General features: G+C 40.1%; 1 protein-coding gene across 6 annotated transcripts in view; it reads right to left on the minus strand.

The window, feature by feature from the left end:
- ADAMTS9 (ADAM metallopeptidase with thrombospondin type 1 motif 9) overlaps positions 1-22,983 on the minus strand; it is a 179,550-nt gene that overhangs the window by 70,123 nt on the left and 86,444 nt on the right. For 5 of the 6 annotated variants that reach the window (XR_006101997.1, XM_042449998.1, XM_042449997.1 and 2 more), the window contains 9 exons: positions 22,385-22,595; positions 19,987-20,151; positions 16,694-16,858; positions 13,789-13,908; positions 12,533-12,628; positions 12,221-12,388; positions 10,881-11,171; positions 8,791-8,952; positions 5,521-5,697 (listed from right to left, as the gene is read on the minus strand). Coding sequence is in view for 5 of the 6 variants with exons in the window: in XM_042449998.1 (XP_042305932.1) it covers positions 5,521-5,697; positions 8,791-8,952; positions 10,881-11,171; positions 12,221-12,388; positions 12,533-12,628; positions 13,789-13,908; positions 16,694-16,858; positions 19,987-20,151; positions 22,385-22,595 (1,555 nt within the window). In the remaining variant the exon portion in view is untranslated. The remainder of the gene's footprint in view (positions 1-5,520; positions 5,698-8,790; positions 8,953-10,880; positions 11,172-12,220; positions 12,389-12,532; positions 12,629-13,788; positions 13,909-16,693; positions 16,859-19,986; positions 20,152-22,384; positions 22,596-22,983) is intronic. The other variant, XM_042449999.1, reaches the window with a different exon arrangement.

Consider the following 22,983-nt stretch of genomic DNA (forward strand, 5'->3'; position numbering starts at 1 on the left):
GTCCACAGCTTTTTTATTGAAAAAGCTTGTTCTTTCAGTGTGAAATAAATATATATCATGACTGTATGATCCCAAAGCCAAGAAATCATTCTACAAAACATACTGATGATTATGTTCTACTTTAATTTTTTTTTCTCTTCAGACCAGCATTCAAACATCATAAAGGTAATGCAACATTTATATAAAATTAAATAACAATTAGTTGAAAAATAAATACACATAATTAACATAAATACATAAAGAAATCCAATCTGCTGAACAAAAAGCTTCAGCCAATACTATACTCTTGTTTCAAAAGTGTCCAAAAACATGGAAGTAACACTCCATCTGGTACAGATGAAGTATAAACATCTACATCAAAAAGGTGGTGATAAATGTCAGAGCTATATGGAAGTGTGGCAACATCAGACTAAAAGATGACTGTCCTCTACTACATATTGTAGTAGTGCATGGTATCAAAAACGAGGTAGACAAACATTATTGGTTGCACTTTTCAGGTGATGCAAAAAAATCTTGGTTTAAAATTCTTTCTTTGTGGGGATTTTTGTTTTGTGTTTTACTCAGTACTGTACTATTTGATTGCATTGCCATCTTTTTGAAACTGTGTGCTGCTTCAGCTAAATTGGTGTGACATTTAGGTAAGATGATACATTTTGATCATGATATGTAAATATGTGGCTTGTCCCTGCAGGCTTTTCTCTAGGGCAGGTGGGGAGGGGATTTTTCACATGGAAGGACTGCAGGAATTTAGTGAAGAACTGTCAATATTTTGGTCACAAGACTTTTGACTGAAGTGCCAAAGACCAGTCAAAAGGAAGAGGAACACAGCTTACTGTTCCATGCAGCCACCTAAAGAGTGATAAAAAATCTTAATCTGAAGGGGTTTGACTACATATGTGTTGACAGGGCGGGGAATACTAATGAGAGGACTTCTTTCAGGAAAACAGCACAGCCAGAGGTTTCTTCAGTTTTGCAACCATTTGCCCTTCCACTGTCAATCCGTGAATACTGACCAGGCAACAAGAGAGCGGTATGTAGGCAGACTGCAATTGCACTGGCAGGAAGAAAAGGAGGGCCCTACTATCAAATATCGGGCATACACACTTCTACATATTCTTCACTGTTTCAGAATCTGTTAAACTTCAGTTTAAACACGTGAAGGTCAATCTTGCACATTGTTCATTGCGGTTTCTCAACTAATGAAGTAATTTGATTAATGGCATGATAACAGGTATTTGGTTTTGTTCTTTTCTGAAAAGATTTGCACTAAATTTAGGGTGGGGGGGTCAGTCTATTTAGCAATGTTCTGTACAAAAAATTGGCATTAATTTCTAATTATCAATACTGTGCAAAAAATGTGCTGCTATGAGAAATATACAGATAGATTATGTTATTATTTTTTTTAGTTTTTTTTAAAGGAGTTCTTTTCCAAATACTTTTTAGTATTTGGGATGCTAATGATTCCGGCAGTGGTTGCCTGTTAAATATGTTTAATCCTACAGTTGAAACTTAAATGTTTGTTGTGTTTTGGGAAGCAAATGGGTCAAGGTGTTTATAGCAGTGCCTCTTCCTGGAGAATGGCAGTGGGAAGGGATATGAACAGAAGACACTTGCGGAAAGATCACCATAAAGACTTTTCTATTCCATACCCTTTCAGTTCTGGGAAATCTTCAAAGCAAGTGTGATCCAACATTAGCAGCAATTTTCAGTATATAGTCTGGAGTCAGGAACCCAAGTGCCTGCAAAGGCTGAGCTCTACTAAGTTCATGAATTGACTGTCAGCACCAACCTTGGCCCTCAATATAGCACCATGAATGAAAATATTTTACAGCACTGTCCCTTGTAATGATAAAGCACCATACAAAATACGATTTAAGCAAAAGTATGGCTATTACATCATTCTATGAGGTATGAGGATCACAACTGTCACAAAAACAGCCCAAAGAAATAAACGTGCATGAAGGGAGGAAAGACAGAAGGAAGGAATGCCAATATGAGAACAAAAACCATATCTGTTTAGGAAATTCATATTTTGGTTAAAACTGATGCTCTCTGTAAAGTGCCTCAGAATCAAATTATGACTTCATAAATCTTTAAACTACACTATAATGCAACAATAAAGTTATTTGGAAGTTAATTTGTGTGAGACTTTTAAAAATGGATGGATCAGTGGTCTGGCCACTGGCCAATATTGTCCCACAGTCTTAACTTAAATGACTGAACAGAGAAAAGCCAAACATCTTAAAATGATAAGTGGATGTGTGGCCCTCAAATGCCTACAAATGCCTCTTAGGAGTAAAGAGGACAGTTCTGCCACATTTTTACCCTCTTAGGCTCAGGAAAAATTTTTCAAAATAGGAAGTCACCTGGATGATGATATCTACAACACTTCTTGTTGGAAAAAATGGTAATTTCCCTCTAGAGTCATGCCCCTCCCAGAATCAGAATCTTTTAGGGGTGGATGGGGCTTTCCAAGGTCCCCCGAGGGTCCAAAATTGCCTCCTAAACTCTGACAGATGCTCATCCCAGTTTATTTCTGCTTAAAGTTGTGTCTCTAAAGCTGTGGTAGGCAATGGTGGCCCTCCAGATGTTTTTATGTACAATTCTCATCAGCCTTAGCCAGCATGGCCACGAACAAAGGATTATGGGGGCATATTTGAGGTGCTCCTAGTTTGGAGAAGCCGTTACAAGTTCCATTGCCTGTAGACCAGCATGTAAACAGGATAGAATGGGGAACAAGCAAACTCTGATGTGACCTAGTTCATCTGTCTGCCACAAATGACCATGAAATCGTGGTAAGCTGATGTGACTGGGGGGAAGGCTGAGCTATTCTGTTGCCTGGCCAGAGTCAAGGAGGCCAGGATCCCTAGATCTGCAGGCATGCACCAAAGACCTATATACACGGATGTTTAAAGAGTTATGTGCATGTGTTATCCAGGGCTGGTGTCAGGAATTTGAATTATATGGCTTCTACTGAGCATCACACTCCAACATGGGAGCCATGGTTGACTTGAAGAGCCTGCTGCATCTTCTAACATTCCTCCTTGCTGTTGCTGCCTGTTCCCTTGCACTTTTCAAGAGGTTGAGAAGTAGCTAGAGCAAGAAGGATGGCAGCCTCTGCTTGCATTTTTTATATCAAATTAACCAGTGTTGCGGATCAGTCCAGAGACAAAGCAGCAGCAGCAAGGAGGAATTCTGTGTGAGAGGGTTATTAAAAGAGATCCTCTCATGGCATCCTGTAAGCCTTGCAGTCAACATTTCACATGTTAGCAGTGTGTGACTGTGATGTATGTGCAGCAATTGCATTTGTTGGGCAAAATGTGGAAGTGAATTTTCTCCTTCTCATGCCAACAAGGCAACATTATCATATACAAAAATGAATGAACATATATGCTTCACATCTCTTTGTTCTCCTGTTCACCAATGGCATTATTACTAGGAAATCATTATTAGGGATCTTTGCAAGGGAAGATTACAAAGATTTTCTTTCTGTCCAGTTATAAACAAGGCTTGGAGCAAATAGCAGTACTTTTCAGTCAAAGCTGATTATGGGTTTTACTGTTCAAATGGTGAGTATTACTCAGATATTAAGATGTCAACTGTAAAAGCACTCCAGTTTGGTCTTTACCATCAACATATAGATGCTGACACACAGATATACAAGCTGTTGCTACCTAAATTTCAGGAGACCAAGGGGTGAAACAGACAGGCCAAATAAAGTAATTTCCACCCGTTTTGAAGGTGGAGTGCTTAGATAACAAGCCCCTCCAAAGCAGGAGAAAACCAGATTGAAGCCGTGCTCCAGGGCTAAAAACCAGAGGAAAAAGAAGCCAAGATATTCTGACTTAGCTCATAAAATGTGCACCTTCAACCCTGCATATAAACGTTCTGACATGAGAATGGTTCTGAAGCAGCAATCCATCCTAATGCTAACTCTGGCCCAAGACAGACAGGCCAAAAGGGGCATGGTGGCGGCAATACTAGGGTTCTGGATCATGCAGCAACCGCACGGTCTGGAACCCTAGTATGCAATGGCGGCGTCCTGTTGCCATCCCGGCCACACGGGCGCAGCCATCTTTATGTAAGGGATGCACAGCGTCTGCATGTTGCTGTGCGTCCATTACATCACAAGTGTGTCAGTGGCACACTTGCAACATAACCTGGGTGCCGCAAGAAGAACCCGGAAGTACTGGGTTCTTTTTACTTCGTAGGGACGTAGTGTTGTTTGGCACCTGCAGCATCCCTCCGGAGTTAAAATGGGCGTGTGCAGACTGCTGTTTTTGGGCACTCTGTACTGTGCCTCTAACCATAAAGCTGCATATAAACACACCGGTGCAGGTGTGCATTTAAAAAGGACGGAGCTGATGTACCTGAGTGGTTGGGACGGCAATGCAAAAAAGTGAAAGTGTGACCCCTCCAATGGATATTAAGCACAAAATACACAACCAGACAGTCCAAGAGGGAGCATGGGGTGAAGGGGGAAGAAGAGGGCATGTGAAGAAGCATGACTGTGCTTTGCCAGTGTTTTAGTGGGCATACTAATGCTCCAATGCCCTGTACCATTGGAGGATCACAGGTGTGACTGTGTGCCAAATCAAAAGGGTGGCCATCCAATGGGATGGTATCAAAGCGGCAGGCAGTGTTTGTGTGACGGTGTGCACACATGGTGGGGAGGTGACAAAAAAAAAATCCAGTGGTGCAGCATGACACCATGCCATGCAATTGGGCCATGCACAGTCAGGCTGCCTTGGGAGTGACCAGTGTGGACAACGGAGTTTCAACCCACTTCCGGAAAATGCAGATTCCAGCCATGTTTTCATGCCTGTCTGTTCCACCCTCAAATTTCCTGTCTCCTGAGGCAGTCCAAAGGCAGTATCTATGTAATCCCAAGGCAGTATTTATGTATCACACCTGTTTCTTCATCTTTTGCTTAACGATGTTTTTCTAGGTAATCTGGATAAATACATTTTGTACTACATACACAAAACAGATTATACAGAAACAGCTACATAGGTGACAACAGCTTATCACTGGAATTCACTATAGTACTTCAGCTGAGAGTGAAGAACAGGTGTAAAACAATAGCTCATATAGTCCCACATAGACATAAGGGGAATATTGTGGAAATCAAATACCAAAATGACTTACATTTGTTTGAAAAGGACTCCTTCATAGTGGAGATTTGTAATGTGCAGCACTTGCAATGGGCTAATACAATGTACAAATTTCATTATTAAGCAGAAAGTGCCTTTTAAAATGAAACAGATTTCCTAGCTACAGCCCTTCCTGAATGCCTATTTTATTTGGAATATGTCATTTTTTTAAAAGTTGTTTTTTAAGTGCAGCCTTTTTTCTTAAAAAATAATAATAAAGAAAAAGAACCAACCACCTTAAAAGCATGCAGGAACACATTCCAAATATTAGCACCTTGGCTTTAAGGACAGCTCATTCCACTCCTATGAATTATTTGTCAAATGATTATAAAAAAACAAAAAAGGAAGAAGCATGTTACGTTCGTACCGAGCTCCAAGGACCTGTATTCCAGGCAGCATCTTGAGAGCAGTCCTGCATATTGCACTGCTCACGGTCTGGTGGCTTGTCAAGAATTTCACAGCTCAGATCTGTAAATCTTTCTCCATTGGGATGCTGGCACACAACCAGTCTTGTTCTGGTTCCTCCACTGCATGGCTTTGTACACTGGGGGGGAAAAGACAGCGGGTACAGATCACATTAGCAGCAATTGTAATCATTTATATGTTATGATTGCTATCCTCTTCTTTGATTTTACTCAGAATGAATTTGAATGGCAGTTTAATTTGAGGCACTGCTAGATACCAGGAAAAATATCAAGGTGTAACACAGAAGTGCAATCTGATCATGAATTCCAGAGTGTTCTGATCTGTTTGGAGATGACACCAATGTTTCTGCTTTTCACATCACAAGATTTATTTTCATTTTTTCCCCTGTATCTGTGCATGTGTAAGGGACTCCCACAACTGTAAAAAGTAATTTCTAAAGGGGCTCTCAGAATGATAGGTGAGAAACTTACAACTTATTAAAAGAAACATGAGGAGAGGGCAGGAAATGAGTACAAGCAAGGGTTGTGAGGGACAAGGTGGAGGAAAGAAGAAACCACAAAATAATTTTTTGTGCACAGTCTCTGGGGCAATTCCTTCATCTTGGAGAGCCATCCCCATGAAGAATTTAAAGAGGATGTTGCTAAAATCTCATCTCAGCAACCCCCACTTTTAGTTTTAGAAGTGGTCCAGGGATAATGATCTCACACTAACAATCCTTGGTTCATTAGAAAACCTCCACATGTTCTACATTAGCTCTTCCTTTCTTTGCACACAGAGCTTAAGTTCTTCTTCCATTTTGATTTATTATTTTAATTTAAAAAACAAAATAAAAAGCATGGCATTGCAAATAATATGGATCACATCAAGCTACTACAGAAATGTTCTAAGCAACAATTCCCAGTTTTTGTTCAGTGTATAAAGATATATAATTGATAACATCAGTAAATAAACTAAACATATATTTATATATATGAACTTTAGGAGCTCTGATGAAGGACCATGAAGAGAATTCTGTTCTAGCAAACACAATAAAAGGGTATACATTTTAATCAATTGGTCACAACATTCATTTTTACATGAAGATCTCAGCTGGTACATCAATTTATCCATTAGTGCTAATGACCAGGTCCTGTTTAACCAATTTCTCAAAATTAATCCTTCTCCATCATTTCAGTGCTTGGAAATTTCTGGTCTAGCTGCTGAAATTAAATTTCTTATGATGTAGAAAGGCATTAGTACCCTGGTATATGGAGCTCATCAGCAGTGCTCCACATTCCTGAATTATTTCATTTCATTTTTTTTTTACAGAAAATCTAGTGCTATTTTCCAAATAGGGCATTTTAGCCACATATGGAGCATTGCACCCTGTTAACTACATCTTCTCCAACAAAATAGAAACAGGTTTTTATTAATTTGGCAAATTTTAACTGGGGTCCAGTGCAAAATAACCCTTTGCATACATTTTCTCAAGATGGTGTAGAGATTGCATAAGAACCCCAAACTTTCACTCATTTTTGATAGCATCATAGAATCATAGAGTTGGAAGAGACCACAAGGGCCATCCAGCCCAACCCCCTGCCATGGAGGAAGACAGAATGAAAGAATCCCTGACAGCTAAACAGAGGCTGGATGGCATCTGTCAGGGTGCTTTGATTGTGTCTTCCTGCAGGGCAAAGGGTTGGACTGGACTCTTCCAACTCTATGATTCTATGAAATGAAAATTATTATGCTTAAAAATCCCTTTCAGAACAGATGAATTTATATAAATTTCCTAAATTTCAAATTTGCCCAAATCTGCCCAAACTATTATACCTTTTTCAGACTCAAATTTGGCTGGGTTCATTTTAAATCTAGTAAATGACTGAAAGTGGTCTACTTTCTAGTTTCAAGTGCTTGTGCCCTATAACATTGGCATTGGAAAACTGTAGTTTAATCACTCTTTTATAATCACAGTATTAAATAGTTTCATAATCTCTTTGTAAACAAGATTGAAACCACTATTGCCCAGAAATGAAACCATGGCTGAACAGAACATGATAAAAGTGCTGAAGGGGAAGAGAGAAGGAAAGACACACACATTTGTCCTAGTTTAATCAAATAAGATCACTACATGTTGGGTTGGGAGTAGATGGGGGGGAGTTGTCTTACCCCTGGGGTTTCCAATTTTGCAGGGAGAACCCGCTGACAGCACCACAAAGGTCCAATATTGATATGCAACCAGAAAAAGCTGCACCACACAACTATTTTTTCCCCTTTTCTAGTTGCAAACTCATGAACATGAATGCATGGATCTTCTGCCAGCAGCTGCCAATCGCCCCCATTATCTCATCCAGCCATGGGCCCTTTGGATATTCCATGTGACAAGGTTGATCAATTGCATGATCTACTGACTACACATATGGTGTTTTGGTGTGTCCATTGGTACAGCAAAATCATGGACCCCCCATTTATCTCTTTTGTCCCCTGTCCCTCCATGACCCCCTGCTGGATGGGTCAGTCTGTCAATGTTGTTATTAAATCAATTGCATTGTTGGTAACCTGACATGTTTGTCATCATTTTGCTCCACAGGGTGTGCAATGGGTTGATGGTGTAGCTGCCCACTAGTGTGCTTCTGCGATTGATTCGTGGGTGGGTGACAAAAAAAATTGTGGCCAGCAGCTGCCAGCTTGCCTGGACCAAGATGTCTGCTCCTGACAGCTTCTGCACCAGTGCGCAATCCATACGCCGGTGTGATAATTAGCTCTTTCTGGCTTGAACTGGAGCAAACCAGGATGATTTTGCTCAGTTGTTAAGCCCTGGAGAGCAGCTTGCATCTGTTTTCCTACCATTTTGGTCATTTGCACTGTCTGAACAGGGAAGTTTTAAAATGTGGCAGGGCTATTTCTTTTAGCCTGTGTGGACCAGCCCTCAGTTAGGCCTTAGAGCCTTTTCATCACTACTGGGAAAAAAAATCAGCATTCCCATTTTCAGTGATTAACAATTGCCATTTGGGTTAACAAGATTTTGTTAATAGGTCTCCTGAACACACCTACTGACTCCTGTTATTTTCTTTCTTCTGAAATCATGTTTTCAAAATTTTATGTTAGGAATTAAGATACTGACAAATATTTTTTAAATGTTCAGTTAACGTTATAATTAACAATTTTCTGAAATAAAATACCTTGAAATTGTTTGTTTCTAAGTAAAAGAATAAAGTAACACTTTGCTCACCTCACCCCAGCTACCGTAGGCCCACTGAGGGCAAGGTCCTGATTCACATGATCTTTGCTCATCTGGTTTTGTTCTTATATCACAATTACTGGCAGTGTATCCATTTTCATCCTGACATACTACAACCCGCCGCTGAAATCCTCCAGCACATGTACTTGAACACTATAAAACATAATTAGCAAAGGCTGAGGCTGTTTGTTCTAGGTTAGTCTGCTGGTTGCACAGTGACCAGTACCAATGGTTCCTTTCTACTTCTCTTGTATAGCCGTAATCTTTGCCCAGATGTTTGTCTTGTCTGTCTATAGGGATTAAGAAATCCTTATACAATTTCTTTATATTACTAACAGTCTTAATCTGTGAGGAGTATATGTTAACAGCAGCAGCAGTAATAATTACTAAATATTTTTCTAAGATGCAGACCCCATTCTCCCCAACCTACACTAGCATTTTGTTGCAGGTTCCACTTTATATTATCTTCCTAGGCAGTTTGTTCTAGTTCTGAATTCATTGCCCATAACATTGAGCAGAGCTGTGGAAAACACTGGACTATAGCTTCCTGCATCCCCCAGGATGGAAATTCTGTAAACTGTAACCCAAAAAGTCACTTTTCCAAGTCTTTTTAGAACACTTCCATAAGTCCTATACCAGGAATCAGGTTACAGTCTTCTGTGCCATATTGGCCTTTTCTATGTCTTTATCTGCCTCGGAACCACTGGAATAATTTAGTACAAGTGTACACAAAAGGTAATCTTATGGGACATATGTGGGTTCCCAGACCATTTTTTCAGCCCTTGTGCCTGACCCATACTGCTGGGGATTTTTTTTTTCTATCAAAAAGAAAAAGGGGTTTGCTGATTTGTGATTGGTGCTGGAGTGAAAATTTGGTAACCAACCACACCAAAGTTACTTATCCCTTCTTTAGCACATCCTGACATAACAAGAGTTCAGATTAAATAAATAAAAATAGATACATTTATCTTTTCCCCCTTCTTATAGTTTTTATACTGTCTTTTTTTACATTCTCCAATTCTCCATTCTTCAATTTTCTCTTCATAAGTGAGGTAGGTTAGACTGAAAGACACAGTAAGTGGATCAAGGTCACTAATTGAGTTTTGTGGCCAGATGGGGATTTCAAGATGGGGTTTCCCAATCCTAGTCTGGTTTCTAGTTTTAACCAGAAAAGAAATAGATTCCTATTGAAACTAAAGCAGTGCAGTGTAGAATCACTAGAACCCCACTTTTAATTCCTCTAATTATGATAACAAACTTGAATAACCACTTGAAAAACCCCAGCAATAAGGACAGTGCCTAGAATGGTTTTTCCCCAGCAAGAGGTATAGACAGGGTATAGGTATTAGGGGAGAGGCATAATAAAAGCATTACTCCCCCCCATAAGAATGTTATCCCTGCCAATGAAAATTTCATTTGATTCCCAAATTTCTAACTATAGTAAATTAAACTTCAGTTGAGCATTAGACAGTTTAAGCCTCCAAAGAAAAAGAGCAGTTACTATGAGAATGTGAACAAAGAAAATAGAAGCTTTCTAGGTATGAACTCTTTTCAGTGTCTCACACTGCACTGGTAGAAATTTGGGTACTGCAAGAAAAATTAATTTGGGAACACAGAGGGGGCAATGGCTTCATTTCCTTTGCCCACAATGATTGTCTCACCTTAATTATTTCCTTTCTGGTCCTAGTGATCCCAAGTGTCACAGCATACCTATCTTTCCATTCAGCACTTACCTCTACTCCAGAGGTGGACAATTTCTATGTGTCTGTGGATCATTTTGTTTTCCTCTCAACCTTTGAAACCTGCACCCCTCTCCAAGTCCCTGCCCCACAGAAAATTGAGCCTCTAGGAGTGTCTGGAGGATGATTTTGCCATTTTTATGTAATTTTCCACTACACATTTTTGGGCTAGAAATAACAAAGACTTATAAACATACACAAATAGTAACATTTCTTTCTGCGAGCTCAATGTTCATTTCATTGGCTTAGTCTTTAAGAGTGGAGAGGATGTACAAAAGGACAGAAGTGGTGATCAAATCAACTTGCAATGATATCAAAATGGAATTTCTGTCAATTACGTACCGCTCCCCATGGGCCAGTTCTCCACTGGTTGCCCCCATGTACATGTACACGCCCCTGGTTTCGATTCAGGTTTCCACCTTGGTTATTCTTTTGACGATAGTCAGGATAAGGGAAAGGATGGATTGGTCTGTTGTAATCAGGGTTGATCTGTTGGCATGATGGCATAGAACAATCTTGCTCTGTTGCAGGAATATCCTCAGCATCACATTCACTCCTATCAACAATCTGGTCACTGTAATCTATGCAGACTACTTGCCGGGTCACTTTACCTTGCCCACAAGTTACAGAGCACTGCATTAATAGGGGAGAAAATTGGAAATGATTGCCCTTAGCAATGAGATGTGCTCTCAGAAATACAAAATGAAATTAATTTAGGTACAAACAGTTTCTGTTAGCATATTCACTGATGCAAATTCCACATATTTGACAATTTTACAGTATGAGAAATAAAGAAACTTGCCATGTACTGGTTTCAGAGTATCTGTGCAGTGGTAGGCAACTAATGGGTCCTCGACACTTTGGGAACCTCCAGGGGTCACTCAGATGACCAACCTCCCCCCCAAAGGCCAGCAACCCACTTCTCATTCTGATTTTTTTAAAATATTAAACAAAGTGTGTGGGGAGGGAGCCCTGCAACCTATTTTTAAAAGTGAATTGGTACTCCAGGAGGCATCCAATGAGGCAATTTATCCATTTTCTTTTCAGTCCAGGGTCTCAAGACGGATCAAAGGCTACAAAAACAGCCTTGGGTGGCCACATTTTACCCACCTCTGATCTAGTTCAATACTGGCTGTCTCAGCCAGAGGTGCTTCCCAACGCCTGCTATCCCAAAGCTCCTCAAATGGCGCCCTCCAGACAACAATTCCCACAACTTCCAATCAGTGGAGGGTTAGAGGAGCTCCCAGATAATGTCTCTGGAAAGTATCATGTTGGGAAAGAATGAGATCATTCTGTCTGGACATGCCAGAGACTGAACCTGGGACCTTTGGTGTGCCTCTGCTTTAGCAGTGAGCAGTAGCTGCCCACTTTTCTGCCAATGTTAGCGTCCAGCCCAATAAAAATGCTGGTTTTATTGCTGTCACCAACTATGGTGACAGCAAGAACAAAAAAAGAGTATGAAGAACACAGACTGCCATCACTAATGGAGAGCCACTGAATCCACTGATGAATCTCCCTCATTTGATGAAATTTGGGAGAGAATGTATCCTTTGCCTTTTGACCCAATAATATAATTTATTTTAGTTTTCATTATCAGTAGCAAAGGTGACTTCATAAACAACAACAGGCACTTTGGCAAGTGTTTAGATTGTGCCACCCCCTTCAACAAAGAAGCTGCTTACTGAGGTCCATTCCGCAGCTTTCCACTGTCCACATGGTGTTATTGTACATGCTTCTGTCGCTGATGGCTTTGGAAGGTGAAAGCAGGCAGCTTCATCAGCAACAGACCCCTGATCGTCACGACAGCTGACATATCTCATCTGGGTGCCTTTACCACATGTAGTCGAGCACTAGGGAAAATTGATAAGAATGCCAATGGGAAAAGCTGACCTTTCTAAAAAAAAGTCCACAGTCTGAAGACTGTAGGAATTATTTATTTATCAAGGGAACTATAAAATGGCTCCTTGCAACCTAAGCTGACCAGTTTAACGTACGGGAGTCCAGGATCCAAATCTCCATTGGGTTCGATGGCTACTGTGCTTTGTTTCTGGGATGCTTGGGTGAAGACGGCATGGTGCTATTTCACAGTCCTGTTTTGTAAGAAAAATTAGAAAAAGTAAGCTGCTAAGAGCATCAAGAACTCATAGATATTTCAATGCAGTAATATGAAAGAAAAGGATAGGATGACAAATCACCCAGACAGAGGACAAAAGACAATTATTTGCATGAAGAAATGTTTACAGTTTAAACACTGCAATACATGTCACTACAAGAGACCGGACGACTTGCATACCTGCTGAGTCTGCTGTGCAGGTGCTAACTCTGGATAAGCTACTTCAAAGTTCCTGCTTTCTGTCCTTATATTTCTTTCTCTTTAAATCAGACTCCTTTTGGACAGCCCTTGAAGTAAATGAGGTAATGTGGCCATCCTAGATAGGGCAGGAGACCCTCCTTTCACCTTTTAAAAGCTCATTTTCTACCAATGGTTCACCTTAAAATGTTACTTTAAATGTTAGTACTCCAAGTTCATTTGCCAAGCTGTAGAGCACGCTTACCTAAAGAGTATTATCTAAATAATCGTGGTCTTTTGACCCACCTATATTCCCTTTCTCTCCCATTACAAAATAACATGCCTCATAGATGTTACACATGCATTTAGACAAGCACAGTCTGTTAATAATCATTTTTGTGGTTGCTGTGTACTTTCTTGTTGTTTCTGACATTGCAACCCTAAGGCAAACACATAATGGGGTTTTCTTGGCAAGATTTATCCTGAGAGAATATGACTTGCTCAAGGTTATCCAATGGGTTTCCACGGTTGAGTGGGAATTCAAACTCTGTTCTCCCAGAACCCTAGTCCAATACTCAGTCACCACATTAGCTCCCTGCAATGATATTGTTATAGTACCAAAATGCACTGCACAAACCACAGACAACTCCAGCAGCAGGTTTACAACCTATGCCATATGATCAAGGCAGTAATGAGGGACAAAAAAGGAGACAAGCCATCAAAATATCATGCTGGAGCATAGCATGGACTGTACTACTTAGTTAAGACTCTAAGTGGGGGAACTACCTTTATGAATTCCCCCTTGCACATTAGAACACTAATTTATACCTTCCAACTAAAGGGATCACATGGCTGCGTGCCCCGCCATCTATATAGCCCTTTGGAGTCACACACAACCCCTTTAATTTTTTTTTTAGAAGAATGAAGATTGTACTAATTCTACTATATCAGCATACCTACCTGTGTATCTGTTGGTTTGGTGGCAGCGTTGCATTCATTATCATCTACCACAGATACATAGGCACCAACCACACACTTCACTGCTCTCATCTGATAGCCCTGCCCACATGTTGCAGTACACTGGGGGAAGAGAACAGAAAGTTTTGGATATATATCAATGTAGTAAACAGCTTTGATTGTTATGTGTTAGTTTAATGCTAGTAACATCTGGAAAGCATAGCTTTGAAGAGAGAGCATAGAGCACCAGGATCCTCAGAGAACTACAGTTCAAAGTGCACAACCTCTTATCGAAAATACCAAAACATTTAAAAGAAAGATGGACTGTTTCTACTACTTCAGTCACCTCCATTTCAAATTAGGTCAAACAGCTAAAATCGGCTGCTTCCCTTGAAATCCTGCATGCTTCATTTACTCCCTTCAAATATACATGTGCAAGTGTTTAAATCATTTACCATTCTGTGGATTATGAATCTCATTTAATCTCTGACACACTTCTTTACCAAACTGGCAGTGGCAATAATCTTAATAGAACATGACCATGAAATGAAGCCATGACTGACCGAAGAGAAATTTGTGTGTTCTGGACAGGTTTATTTATTTACTTGTTTTGAATAAGTTATAAGATCAGAACTAACACTCCAATGGAGATTTAAGAAAATGAAGGAAGCCTTTCAGAGACATTCATGGCAAGGCCCTATTCAGTATTAATTGGATGTCTTCTTGTGACGTTTCAAAAGGCTCAAGCACTTGCACAATGCAAATATTTTGGAGTTGGAACTTTGCCTGAAACACCAATGTAAATAATGAAGAAGGATCGTGGAACTGCGGTTCTCCTGTTACACTGCTACATCTTCAACCTATGCCAATGTAACACTTTACATACCTTTTAAAATACAGTCTGGATAGGTTGCCTATGGGTTTGCATGTATGTAGTACTATAGCACAAAGCTAAACAGGGCTGGACAGGATGGGAAGCAACCAGAACCTCTAAGAAGGGATATGAAAGAATCATGTCTAAATCCTGGATATCCTTTGCTGCTGTTTCATTATTGATAATACTAAGTTAGATGTCCCAATGGTCTGACACAGTATAAGGCAGGTTCCTATATAAAGGGGCTGGTTTGGCAGCTTTCATTAGAAAGGTATTTTCTTCAAGTTCAAGCACTGGAAAAAATTATCTAAAAAGAGCCAGGCAGTAAACAGTACTGATTGACTAGCATGTCTCACAGCACTAAGACTCTTCTTTTTCATCACTGGACCAGTTTTAAACAAGTGATTTTTAAAACATTTGCATTTAAAAAAATAAAACAAAGGATTTGTATATAAAGATTATGTGTTACATAACTTATCATTGCTGTTCCAAACTTCTGGGATTACAAACTTCTGGAATCTCTGCTTGGATCTATACTGTAGTTGCTTGTTAGTCTTTGGCCTGGAACACATGAGCCAAATGAATTGCTTTTGGCCACTTTGGGGGCATGGCGTTTATACAACACACATCCCCAAAGTGGCCTAAAGCCATTCCAATGCAGTGCTCCAGTCCTTTGGACCTGAGCAAAAAGGAGTTACTTTAAACTGACTCCTGGCAGTGTGGCTTGAGACCTGCAGTAGCGGCCCACTTTGAGAGTGGGCCGTGCCATCGCTACAGTTCCGAACAGATTGCGGCCGAAGCAGCCTCTGGTTGCTTCTTCCCAGCCTCTATTTCACCCATTTGATCCTATACCATCTTTTATTCAGTCTGCATTCACACATAGAATGCTTTCACTTCATTTTGTAATTTATGGATTTGTTTAAAATGGTTTTAATTATATATATTAATTGCATTTTAACAATACCTTTCTGTATGGTTTTACTCAATTTCTGTAAACACTTTTAATTGTATTTGTTTTAATTTTTGTAAGCTGTCTACAGTCCTCAATTTTGATAACAAGGGGTATCAAAATCAGTCAGTTAATCAATCATCACTATCAATATTTACACAGTCTTCAAAGTATACACTATGGAAGCTTATTAACTTTCTCCCATTGGTTTGGGTGATATGTCCTGGTGGTGCAGTGGTTAAATACCTGTACTGCAGCCACACACTCACAAACCACAAAGTTGTGAATTCATAAACCAGCCAAGCGCTCAGGGTTGACTCTGCCTGGCATTCCGCTGAGACCGCTAAAATGAGTACCCAGCTTGTTGGGAGAAATTAGCTTATGCACTGTAAACCACTTACCGAGTGCTTAAGTGCACTGATAAGCAGTATAGAAATGTACTTGCTATTATTATTGCTATGCTGTGGGAGGGTGAGGGAGAGGGCCTCATCTGCTGTGGCACCCCAGTTATGGAGCATCTTTGTTCTTGATGCCTGGTTGGTGCCAGCATTGCTTATTCTGGCACCATCTGAAAACATGGTTGTTCACTAAAGCTTTAGGGGCATAATTCATTGTACAGTGCGCCGCGCCATATGCGGGCACACTATACATGGCTTTCAGCTTATACTGAAGCAGTGCAGCAATACAATGAATGGCACTCGCCCCCATGTCGTATGCATGCTGCCACACAGCCATGCCCAAGCCCCATTATATTCATTATATTCCCCCTTATGTGGGGGGAGGGTGGTGGTGATCCGGAACAGATCCTCCGCCTAAGGTAAGGGTCCACTGTATATAAACTCTCACATGTACATGGTTTTAAATCATTTCAAACTATCTTAATTGAGTTTAATCTATTTTCAATTTGTAAAATTGTTTAATATATTTTTAGTTTTTTGAAAGCATTCTAGTATTTATAGAGTTTAAATCTGTCAGACATAGACGCCCTGAAATCTCTAGATAAAGGGTGGGATATAAATATTTATATGAATACACACATAAAGAGCTTCTGACAATAAAAAGAAAGAAATATATGTGTCAAATACCTGGCCCCATGGTCCCACTTGCCATGCTGCACATTCCTGCTGCTGGCAAACTTGCATGGAATCTGGCTTTGTCTCAGAATTGCAAAGCCTATCGTTTATCTGATCTCCTCCAAACTGGCACCAGATCTGCCGGTGCTTTTGCCCTTTCCCACAGGTTACCAAGCACTGAAAGAAGAATAAATCAAACATCAGGTCTGTGTTGTTCATTTAAAATGAGGTCAATTGAAAGCATTAAGAGAAGAAATGATGGTTTAAGGGTGAGAACAACCACACTGAGACTCAAAAGACAACTGAAAACTAAAATTTGATTCTCAGAAGATAAGAGCTATTTGGACAGTTGACCCAGTCAGTTGAATGTAGTAGTAGTAGTAGTAGTAATAATAATAATAATAATAATAATGTACTGTGGACCATTGGTATCTACTGGGGTTTGGTTCTAGGACTGCCATGGATATCGAAAACCCTTATACATAATAGCAAAATCAAGGTTTGCTTTTTGGATTTTTAAAAAAAACTGAATTATTTCAAATTGTGAATGGTTGTATCTGTAGATGAAGAATCTGTGGATACAGAAAGCCAACTGTATATTAGCTTTTATATACAACCATTCACACACACACACACACACACACATATATATATATATATATAACCAGGAGTTGCAACACGGCAACTGCTCTGTGAAATTTGTTTTTAGCCCATTCCACCACTTACTATGGGGGTGACTGAGGACCTGTCTGCACTGCCCAAAAGTCAGCCAGGAGCATTATGCTCTGGAACTGGCCGTGGACTGACTGTGATGGCAGTCACATGTATCAGGCCACACCAACTGCAGCGGAACAACCTTGTTTACACAGGCCAGCCAGGCTGAAACCACATCAGCATGGCTGGCCCACCTCCTATACCTATACATCAGCATAGCTGGACTATCCTCTGTAGAACCTATCCTCTATAGAGCTGTCAACACTGCTGTCCTATCTGCAGGAGCTCTGTGGACAGGGCACCTGGCATGTCACTGCTTCTCTGGAGGGAGAGTTCTCCTGTTTGACTAATGTGATCATATGATCAGGGTATCCCTCTGCCCCCTCTCCTCATTGTTCACCTGGGTGAGACCAGCCTCTGCAAAAGTGCCCAGCCTGTTTTCATGACAGCCTATTTACAAAACTCCTGCAGGCACGACAGTGGTGGCCATAGCTCCAGGGCCATCCCCTTTCCCTGTGCTGAGGATGGCAAAGTGCTTGGCATGCAAACAGTAGGCTGGCTTGATTTGTGACTGATCCAGCTGTTTGCATGCAAAAAACAAAACAAAACAAAACAAACAAAAACCATGCTGACTCTGCAGTTTTGGGAAGACACTGGGATCTCCCACAGCTTTGCCAACTCCAAGGTAAAGTCAGGGTATTGGGGTAAGCCTGCGGTATTTCATCAGAAGCTGCTGTCTGTCATGCAGACAGACAGCACTACCAACAGGGTGAGAACGGGGCTTTTTGCCTATTCAGACAAAACCTGAATCTTCAGTCAGCCTAGAAAGGACAAGCAATAGGACAACTGGATACCTAGTTTCTCCTTGCACAACCTCGAGCTACAATTGAAGTTTTTGTATGAGGAAACCTCTTGAGTGTCCCAATCATAGTAAGCAACTGTTTAAGTCGATCCAAAGTGCAATTCCCCAACTCCCCTATATCTATTGTGAAAGTTCACAGAATTGTCTAATTTTTCAAGCTGTCACTTACCTCAGTTCTAAGCAAAAGCAAGCACTTAGTTTTACTGGGACATGACTACATTAGTCATGCTTAAATCCCACTGAGACCAATGGGGCATGCCTAACTTGAATGGCCCCACTAACTTTAGTGCAACTACAATTATATGTGTAGAATATGCATTTATATTCTGGCTTGTGACTGAAATAAATCTATTCATTTATTTATTCAATGCGCATTTACCTCAATGTGACAATGGATGTACTATTCCACATAAGTGTGGCACTAATACAAGACATTCTTAAATCTTTGTAAATTTTATTCCAACTAAAGCAAGACCCAGAAATGGGTTGTATCTTCTCCATACCTTGCTGCTTTGATGCAGTTGTGAAGCTCCAGAGTTTTGAGAGCAGGTCTCCTACCCAGTGGTGTACTAAGGGGTGTGGAGCATATGGCCTGCACAAAGTGACACCCCAGAGAGGGGCCCTACAGAGGCCATAGTGACACCCCATGCAGTAGTAGCAGCTGCTGGGGTGGCAATGTCTTCAGAGACCAGCCACATCAGACCCTGAAGGCCTTTCCTCAGGGGGCTGCCTTCAGGGCCCAGTGTGGTGGTAGCCACACAGGACCATGAATGGGCACTCCAGAGGCCACAGCGCACCCTCCTCAGCAGCGGTCTGAGCGGGAGGCTGGGAGGGCAGGGCAGGGCACCCCCAACTAGGTGAATGAAACCAACCTCAGTGATGTTACTTCTCCAACCTGGAAAGAGGGATATGAGGCCGGCAGCTTGACTACCAGAACCAGGGGTAAGCCAGGGGTGTTAACTACAGGATGGAGTAAAATGAAGGCTCTGGAGACCACCAGGGTTTGATTTCCTACTTGGCCATGAAATCCATCGGGTGACTTTGGGCAAGTCACATCCTTTCAGTCACAGGGGAAGGCAATGACAAACCTCCTCTGAACAGATGCTGGCAAAATGTCAAGAAGAAACTCACTTAGAACATTGCCACGTAGCCTGAAAAACCCACAAAAAACTCCTCTGAACAAATCTTGCCAAGAAAACACCAGAATAGTTTGCCTTAGGGTTGTCGTAAGACAGAAATGAAGGCTCACAACAACAACAACAACAACAACAAAGCCTACCAAACAGAAATTCTACCCCCAAATGAAATTTTCCTTCAATCCCCAAATTTCTTATTTTTTTTCTCTGTGTTTGTATTCCTTTGAGTAACTTTCTCTGTTCTTTTTCTTTGGATGTTTCAACTATATTTCTAAAGGCTCAATTGAAGGTTTAAGTTAATGAACAGCAACTTTAGAAATTTGTGGACAGAAGGAAAATGTAATTGGGAAGTTCATGAGAATTTTTATGGGGGGAGGGGGGCACAATTACCTCATTTTGCGCGCGCACACACACAGGTACACATCTTGTGTAAGCACAACACTTGCTAAGGAAAGGAGATGATAAAAGGACATATTTTCAACATATTCTAATGATGGGGTTATGCAATCCAAATGCACCCCAATACCCTGCAGTGTAATTATTCCAGAATCAAAATCTACTGCTTTATGACTTTAATGTAATAAACCTCTTACTTCTGACCAGTCCCCTGTTTTCCACTGTGGGCATGACAGCTCGTTGCATCGCTGCACAGTCACCTTCTCCTGCTGACTGCACTTACTGTCCTCCAGGACATCGTTGAAGGTGTTCATGCAAACAGCTCTGCGTCTTTTTGTGCCACCGGCGCAGCTCTTAGAGCACTTTAAAGGAGAAAAGTAGTCAGAACAGTACAGAGTAGATAAACAGCCATTACTTTCTCACCCCAGGCCAGCAAATCATCTAGTCTCAAACCTGGATTTGTCCATGAGGGCTAAGTGGGAAAAATCAGCAATCTCTCTTCAAAAAACTGTGACTATAATAGTTACGGATGCTATGAAGTTTTATCCTTCCTATGCAGTGGTGAAAATGAGAAATGCTACCTTCTTTCTATGTACTGTATGCACCCCAATAGACTGTTGGGATTTTTTTTTTAAAAAAGAAAAAGAAACAAAAGCTATATTTAGCACCTAGAAGCATAAATGCAATAAGCAGGACCAATGGATACATGATCCTTTAAATATACAATCCTTTCAAAAGGTATCCTTGATTAATTATTGCTGGTTTCTTGTCACTAAATCTTATTAGACAAAATTACACCATATAGTACATATTATTAGAACTATAATAATTTCACCAAAAACAGGATTGCCCAAACTAAAGTATTTCTATTTTCTATGTATGGTTGTGAAAGCAGGACAGTGAAGAAGGCTGACAGGAAGCAAATCAGCTCATTTGAAATGGGGTACTAGACAAGAGTTCTATGGATACTGCAGACTGCCAAAAACAAAACAAAGCACAAATAAATGGATCATAGAGCAAATCAAGCCTGAGCTCTCCCAAGGCTGCATCAGCACCATAGAAATAACTGAGTTTTGGAACACTTTAACTGCGGTGGCTTAATACTATGGAATTCTGGGAATTTTAGTTTTTTGTAGCACCAGAGCTCTATGACAGAGAAGGCTAAATATCTCACAAAACTTCAGTTCTCACAATTTGCTAGAACTGAGCCATAGCAGTTAAAGTGGAGTCAAACTGGATTATTTCTGCTGTGTGGATGCAGCCTGAGAAGCCAAAATGTCTACAATGGGTTTATTGTACTTTTGATACATCATGAGATGGCATGGCACAGTAGAAAAGACAATTATGCCTGGCAAAGTGAAAAGCAGTAGGAAAAGAGGAAGGCCCCATTCCAGCTGAACAGAAGTAAGCCATGCCCATAGGTCTGCAAGATGTTAGCAAGGTTATTGATAACAGTTTGTTTCCAAAGTCTCACGTTTACAGAGTCATCATAAGTCAAAGCTGGCTTGATAAGAAGTAACAACAACAACATATTTTACAAGTAAGTAAATGATGCTCAAGATACTGTGATCAAACTATGGCTGCATTATGCAGTAATCCAGTTATCCAAGTCAGTAGATTTTTAACTTTTTATCTGTAGGGAAATACCTTTTCTACACACTTTGTACACTGACCACTGTGCATAGTGCAGAAAATTATTGAATCTGATTTAGGTTGTATATAAAGTTCACACAGAAAGATTAGCCAAATGTTTTGAGCTTTTACAGTCTTTTTAATGGAACTGAACATGCACTTAGTATACAGAGGAATGTTGGTAATGTGGATTAATTTATTTTTTAGGAAGCTTTTTATCCTGGTACAGTATTGGTTTTAGGTTCCAAAGGATTCCTGAAACTAATTGATTGCCATAGCACCAAATTAGACTACGGACTGATCTTTTGGGATTCTCTAGCTCTGGATTTCTAGCATCAAGCAGATCAAACTAGATGGCCTAGAACACCCACTCCAACTATGATTCTCTGAGTATGCCTTGATTTTGTAAAGTCCCACAGTATAGCATGGGATGCAAATTTGGCTTTCAGGAATCTCAACTTCTGATGTTTTATGAGAGCAATTTTCTAGCTTTTTTGGTTGAGTAGAACATACTATTATATAAAATAAAGTGCCTAGTTTAAAATAATAATAATAATAATAATAATAATAATAATAATAATGACGATAGAACAAGAATTCTAGTAGCCAAAGAATGACAACTCATATATTGCTATTAGCTCACCTCCAGGCCTAGTAAAAACATTATAAATATTATGTTTAAATATAAATATAAAATATATTTTAAAAAATATAAATTATATTTAAATGTAAATTGTGCAAATAATTATAAAATATGCCCCTAAATCATTCAATATTAACTATATTCCATCATATTTTGAATCATGCATAATTTATTCTGCTTACAGAATAGATTTCTTCTTGATGCAGAATATTAGCTACTTAGAGCACATGTAGCTCTGTCAATACTGGCTTCCTTTCATAAACTTTTCTTTTACTAACCTTTGGGACCTGCTGCATTTTTTCTACAAATCATTGACTTACTTCTGTCCAGGCTGAATAGCGCCATCCTCCAGTGCTACATTCTGCTGAACATTTTTCCCTAGAGCTTGGTTTGGGAATGCCACTGCAGTATCGATCATCATATTTTTCAATTTTCCCTTCCAATTTGCTGTATTTTGTGCAGGAAATGTCCAAGGTTTGGTAACCCACTCCACACTGCGCTGTACATTCACTTTTTCTGGCAACATGCCACCTAAGTATGACCAAAAGTATTGTTTTTTAGTGATGTCATTCAATGCAAAAAGAAAGCTGGCAAGACAGTTTACAGGTGAAGCTGGAACCATAAAGGCAAACAGGAGTAGAACAAACATGCTGCATCTGATCTTAAGAACACATATTAATAGAAAAAATAGTCTTACATAGGCAGAGATTGGAAAAGTTTTATTTTTGGACTACCTGTACAACTCTCAGAAGTTGAGCCAAAGCAATTTAAAAAAATTCAACTGAGTGTCCTTCTTCTCATTCATACATTTCATGAATGGAAGCATTCAATCCTGACATTCAGACTGAAGACAGAGATGTAGGCAAATATATTTACATACGAGATTATATGCTATGTTTAAAGAGTGTAATCTGAATCT

The sequence above is a fragment of the Sceloporus undulatus genome, chromosome 2 (assembly GCF_019175285.1).
Source record: "Sceloporus undulatus isolate JIND9_A2432 ecotype Alabama chromosome 2, SceUnd_v1.1, whole genome shotgun sequence".
Taxonomy (NCBI): Eukaryota; Metazoa; Chordata; class Lepidosauria; order Squamata; family Phrynosomatidae; genus Sceloporus; species Sceloporus undulatus.